Below are 6,671 nucleotides of genomic sequence, written 5' to 3'. Positions count from 1 at the left end.
CTTGTTTTGCGAGCAGTTAATATATTCGTCGAACTACTAAAAATAATGGGTTTAATAAATGTGTAAATAAAGGTCCTGGATGCCTTCTGGGATTACCGGAGATGTTATGCAATATGGAAAATGCGAACATCAATGTGAAAATAAATTCTTTCAACGTTGGCGGTAAGTGCAATGAGTCAATGACGGAAGATAGTGGTCGGTTTTTATTTCTCAACTAATATGAACGGTTTTTGTTAAAATACTTTAACAAAATGCGCTTTTTATTTCGGGATTAAGTTCTGCATGATACGGTCTTTGTGCGGTTGCGATTTTTTTGTATTAGGAGACCATGAATGTGATGTTACGAAACAACTGTGTTAATCAGAACAAACCAGTAGAATCTGTTAACTTAATGTTTACAAATGTCACAGAGCGGCTCTGAGAATGACATCTGGAATTATAAACCTCTTAAGAAGACCAAAAAACGAAGCTGCAAATCACAGATATCAAGGGAACGTGGGACAAAGAGGAGAAAGGATAGCAACCCTGGGACATCAGTGCAAAAAACAAAAGTCAACAATGATGAAACACACACTGATTTTGACCAGAATAGCAATACTGCTCCCATTTACACTGTAAGCTCAGAATCTGTGGACGTGAATCATGGTGGGACACTTTCTCAGGATGTCCAGGATACAGACACTCAGTCAGGAGGCTTCTGCCCTGTCTGTCAAATGCCATTTTCCCTTTTGGTGGTTCAGTCTCAACAATGGCATGTTGCAGAATGCTTAGATACCCCTGTTGACAATTGTAAAGGTAATGTTTTTATGTGTCACACACACACACACACACACACACACACACACACATATACATACATATATATATATATATATATATATATATATATATATATATATATATATATATATATATATATTAGTGCTTTCAAATTGATTAATCACATCTAACATAAAAGTTTTTGTTTATATAATGTGTATATATATATATATATACACATTATATAAACAAAAACTTTTATGTTAGATGTGATTAATCAATTTGAAAGCACTAATATATATATATATATATATATATATATATATATATATATATATATATATATATATATATATATATATATATAGGTTTTGTTGCATAGTATTTGTTATTTGAATTAAAAAATTAATTGATCCTAAGGTTTGAGAACTCCGTCATTATTAAAATTATCCATGAATTGGGTGTGTGAGAAACCTTAATGTTCAATGTTTGTGAGAAAACGTATAATATTTAAGAAAATTTTTTTTTAAACTTTTTCTGCCTTCTAATGTTACAGAATGTCCAGATGGTCTTCAATGTACGTCCTCCATTCCCAATCATTACAAGAGGCACAACCACACTCTGCTCGCTCAGAGTCGAGCGTTGAACGACTGCACGGTTCAAGGCATCTCAGACTTCAGCTTGAAGTCACATAATAATGTTGCTCCCACAAATGGTACAGAGAGCTCAGTGTACAGTGCTTTAAATATATCTGCTTCATCCAGCCAAAACTCATCCTCCGGTGATGTGCCAAAGGGAACTCCCACCCAGAGCAATGCTCTGCTGCTTTTGCGTTCCCCTAACACTGAGGATATCAAGAAAAAGAAAGGCTGGTCTCCTTCCATCAAAAGATCTCAGTCCCAGAATTCATCGCAAGAGTCGAGTATGACAATTCCATCTCCAGTCAAGGAACATTGTGTTCACAGTGCTGTTCAGACACAGACTAATGAGGTTAAAGAAGAGCTCTTTGAATGTAATAATGATGATTATATCTCCTACTCTCCACTCTCCGAACTTCCAGATGTGGATGAGGAGCACAGGATGCAAAAAAACAATAAAGAGATACAGTTTCACAGTACGGCATTGCAGGAAGATGAAAATGAAGTTGATGATGATTCTCTTAAACTGTTCAGCGATGACGATGATGATCTCTTCTTTGATATGCTGGACCAATATGAGACTGGGAACAGGAAACATGGGTCAGGCAAAAACTTATTAAACACCTGTGAGAAACTGCAGACATCGTTAGCACCTGATAATCACCCGACCACTTCCAATTCCACAGGTGTTTCTGATGGAGCGTTTCAGCAGAGAACTCAATCAATGAGAAAACATGCCACAACAAACAATGAAGGTCCAAACTCTCTGCTACAGTCACCCCAAAGTTTGGTATTAGAGCATCTTCGGGATCGTATATCTAATCCTGCACGTGTCAACAGTTTGGCTTCACCTCATGAAGAAGTTAACGCCACTTTCATAAACCAAGAATTGTCTTCCACCCAAACAGCCCTAACTCAGAAAACACCGTCTATGGCTCCTAGGAGGACTCAGAATAAGACAGGTCCCTCTGGTTTAAAGCAAACAGACATTGGAGTGTTTTTTGGCCTGAAGCCTTTAAGTGAAAAAAAGGCTGAGGAGGAAGTGAAGGCAACGGTCAGAGAGGCTGATCAGCAAGGGCCTAGGAAAGCGAGGATTTCAGAAGCTCAGGGGGAAGACGCCAGGCACCAGGGTAGACGGCGTAGGAAGACCAAAGCACCATCTGAAGTGTCCAGTGTCTTGCCTGCTGCAGAAGATGATATGACTAGGCCCACGCAAACAGAAGGAAAAAGAGGAGGGAGGGCAGAGGGGTGGAAGAGATGGAACAGAGGAATAGCGACAGATGGAGATCCCAAGGAGCCCAAGCGCTGTCCGTTCTACAAGAAAATTCCTGGTTTGTGAAGCGCTTAAGGCTTTTGTTTTGACCTATTCAATACCAATTGTTTTGATTACATAAGCACTTATACTTCATGTTTTATAAGCTGTGCCAGAATTTTTATGTACCAGATTGTGTGTGAATTTATTTAATTTTTGCTAAGATATAGCTTTGTTGTTTAGCTTGAGGGACAATGTTTTAGTCGATTGTACTTTGGATACTATAATATGATATTTCTCTGTTCAGGAACTGGATTTGCTGTGGATGCTTTTCAGTATGGGACTGTTGAAGGCATCACAGCCTACTTTCTCACTCACTTCCACTCGGACCACTACGGTGGCTTGAAGAAAAACTCCATCTTGCCCATCTATTGTAACAAAGTATGTCTTCCTGCCTCATTTCACTTTAAAAATCATAAAAAACGAATTTTCCTTGCTATTTAGAAACAGAAGAGTTTTACTTGTAAAGTAGAAATACTCTAACATTCAAAATTAAAATCTCCCTTCCAAGAAACTAAAGGGGTATTGTAGTTTACCCAAAAATAAAAAAAATTGACATGATTTGTTCCAAACCTTTCTTCTGCGAAACACAAAGGAAGATGTTTTGAAGAACATTTGGAACCAAACAACTGGAGACCATTGACTTCTGTTGTATGCAAAAACAACTATTTCTCTATCTTCTTTTATGCTCCACATAAGAAAGAAATTCATACAATTTTGATCAACCTGAGGATGAGTAAATTATGTCAGAGTTTTTGTTTTTGGGTGAACTATCCCTTTAAGCTGCAGAAATGTTGTGGTTTTTATATCAGAATTGTCAACACATTAGCGTAAAACCTCAGATTTATATGTCAATTGATGTCTAATTCTAAGGGTCAGGACAACCTTCACTGCCATTATAAGGGGACTTGGAAAATGCGTAAAATGTCTTAAATCTGTAGAGAAATGTTTTTAATTTTTTCCCCTCAATGATAGTGTCAGGGTGTTTTCATGACAAAATGGTGTTAATCCTGGCAGGTAACTGGTAACCTTGTGAAGACCAAGCTGAAGGTGGATGAGCAGTATGTTCATGTTCTCCCAATGAACACAGAGTGTATAGTACAAGGAGTGAAGGTCACTCTCCTGGATGCTAATCAGTGAGTGTATCTTCTAACTAATGAATGTTTGAAGCCAATTTTATTTCTTTTTTGCAGGACCCTATTTTTTTTATTTTCATAGCTTTATTATTGTTTGGACTGTTCATACAGAGTAAGACCTTAATTACTATACCTGTTTCTCCCCCCCCCTAGTTGTCCTGGGGCAGCCATGTTGCTATTTGTGCTGCCAGATGGCCAGAAGGTACTCCACACCGGTGACTTCCGGGCTGATCCGTCCATGGAGCGTTACCCAGAGCTGCAGGGTCTCAGGATACAGACCCTCTATCTAGACACAACGTGAGTTCCCTACTAACAAAGCTAGTTTCTGTTCTGCTTTCTGTTTCTCTTGTGTCAGTGTGTCTCTGCTGACCACATTACATCACATCAACTGAGACGGATATTAATAGGTTTAAAAAATCTTATCTTACATAGGTATTGCAGTCCAGAGTATACCTTTCCCACTCAACAGGAAGTCATCACCTTTGCTGTAAACACAGCTTTTGAACAGGTCACGCTGAACCCTCGTACACTTGTGGTGTGTGGCACCTACTCAGTTGGGAAAGAGAAGGTCTTTCTAGGTGAGTGAGAATATGTTGTCCTGCTTTGCCCAGACCTTTTGTAGACCTTGTGCTTCTTTATCCACTCTTGAAAGGACAGATTGATCGCCTTTCTATAAACCGTGACTATCATGAATGAGGCTCATATAAAAAAATTAAAAAATAGTTTGCAGATGCTGTCCTAACTTGCCTTTGAAATGTTCCTGTTCAGCAGTTTGTCTGACTGGCTTCCTGTTCATTTTACAAGATGCATCCATGATTAATGTCCTATGCCCATTTACTTCTAAAGCTCTGATCACATACAGTAGTGTTATCTCTGTTCACCAGTAATATGAAATCTCTTTTGACTGTCTTGCTTAATTATAACTTCTTTCCAAATCCCAATAGGTTGATTTTCAGTCCTTGTGTATATAGAGATAACATTTTTTTTTTACCTGTCCCACCTGTTCCTCTAGCTGTATCGGAAGTGTTAGGCTCTAAAGTATGTTTGTCCAAGGATAAGTATAACACCATGAGCTGCCTGGAGTCCGAGGAGATTGGCTGGCGCATCACTACAGACTGGCAGGCGGCCCAGGTGCATGTGCTACCTATGATGCAGCTCAATTTTAAAGTGAGTTTAACTACATTAAAAACTTCTTCGATGTGTTTCTCATATGTCAGTTATAAATTAGGAAATGCAGTTTTTTTCATCTGCAATTTTTGCTGTTTGAGATCATAAGCTTGTAAAAAGAGCTGATTATGCGAAACACAATCAATGAGGCGATGTTTACTTATTCAATTTGGAGTTTAAAATTTATGCAGCGTTCAGTGTTATCTTAAATTTTCCTTGACAGCGAGTTTATGCTAATGTAGGAGGAAAAAATTAGGATTCTAATTACAGAGACCAAGTGCCAACGCAGCAGTCCTGGCAGCGGTAGCACTGATTGAGTCTGACTGAAAGTAAATTCTAATGAGATAATAAAGATTAGTCATATGATGTGCACTAAACCATTATACTCCACTTTTCTCACACATGCCAATGTAGATGTTGATTCAGAGCAATATTGGAGCTGTTCCCAATGAGAAACGTGTTTAAATGCCCATGACAGGAAGGAGGAAAAATTTCATGGCGAGGTTAATTGTAGATTGCACAAAATTTTCTTTTGCAGCAACAGTGAAAAGTAATTATGTAAATTGATAGAAAGAAAGAATGTGATTGCAATGTGGCATCATTTGACTTTGATTACCCTGTAAGTTTTTGCCAGATACACTACCATTTAAAAGTTTGGAGTGAGTAAGATTTAAAAAAAATTGAAAAGTCTCTTATGCTCACCAAATATACAGTAAAACAGTAATATTGTGAAATATTACAATTTAAAACAAAGTATCTTTTTGAATATTTTATATATTTTAAAATGTTTTTTTTATTAATTTTTTTTATTCCTGTTATGGCAAAGCTGCATTTTCTGAAGCCATTACTCCAATCTTCAGTGTCACATGATCCTTCAGAAATGTGATGCTCAAATATTTTTTTTTTTTATTATCATCAATGTTGAAAAGTTATGCTGCTTAATATTTTTGTGGAAACAGTGAAAATCTTTTGTAAAATTATAAAAGTCTTTACTGCCACTTTTAATTAATTTAAAGCATTTTTTCCTGCATATAAGGAAACATAATATGTATAATATTAATTTCTTTAAATAAAAAATCTTATTGACCCCAAACAACAGCATTGTGTATTTACATTTGGATTTATTACGTTTGCACAGGGGCGTAGCCAGAACTTTTTTTCAGCCATATAAGACCCAGTGATTTTATTGGAGTGGCAAAAAACTAACTAAATAAACTCTGCTTCAAATCTAAAGAAAATTACTTAATATGAATCTAACTGTGACCGTGTGTAGCCTGTGTGGAATACCATAAAACGGATGTGAAATGGAACATGCATAAAATGGATTTCATGTAACTGCACCTCAACAAACACTGGTTAAACTGTTCCCTCTGCTATGAGTGCTGTAATTTCACAGAATGTGACTTGTCGAAACACTGTAGTACATTGATTACACATTTCTCATAATTATTCGTGAGACTGCGTTGCCTTATCCTAGAAGAAAAAATAAATATTCATGGCAGCACATGTGCTATGGAAGCTTGTTTCTACCACTGAATAAAAAAAAAAAGGTAAATGTGACTTCTTACACTTGACATTTTTTTTCTAGCACTTGCAAGTTTACATCTCGTGCTATATGTGTGAGAAAAACTCGCAATTGCGAGTTATAAAGTCAGAATT

General features: G+C 37.0%; 1 protein-coding gene across 2 annotated transcripts in view; it reads left to right on the top strand.

Annotated features, from left to right (window-relative positions):
* Nucleotides 1-131: 131 nt before the first annotated feature.
* The window catches only part of dclre1a (DNA cross-link repair 1A (PSO2 homolog, S. cerevisiae)), a 13,040-nt gene continuing 6,500 nt past the window's right edge, over nt 132-6,671 (top strand). For both annotated transcript variants that reach the window (XR_014032161.1, XM_081393702.1), the window contains exons 1-7: nt 132-795; nt 1,316-2,728; nt 2,957-3,090; nt 3,727-3,845; nt 3,999-4,142; nt 4,278-4,423; nt 4,858-5,012. Coding sequence is in view for 1 of the 2 variants with exons in the window: in XM_081393702.1 (XP_081249828.1) it covers nt 402-795; nt 1,316-2,728; nt 2,957-3,090; nt 3,727-3,845; nt 3,999-4,142; nt 4,278-4,423; nt 4,858-5,012 (2,505 nt within the window). In the remaining variant the exon portion in view is untranslated. The remainder of the gene's footprint in view (nt 796-1,315; nt 2,729-2,956; nt 3,091-3,726; nt 3,846-3,998; nt 4,143-4,277; nt 4,424-4,857; nt 5,013-6,671) is intronic.

The sequence above is a fragment of the Scardinius erythrophthalmus genome, assembly GCF_964197995.2.
Source record: "Scardinius erythrophthalmus genome assembly, chromosome: 18".
NCBI lineage: Eukaryota > Metazoa > Chordata > Actinopteri > Cypriniformes > Leuciscidae > Scardinius > Scardinius erythrophthalmus.
Note: the sequence above shows the minus strand (reverse complement) of the source record. Positions and strands in the feature narration are given on the sequence as shown.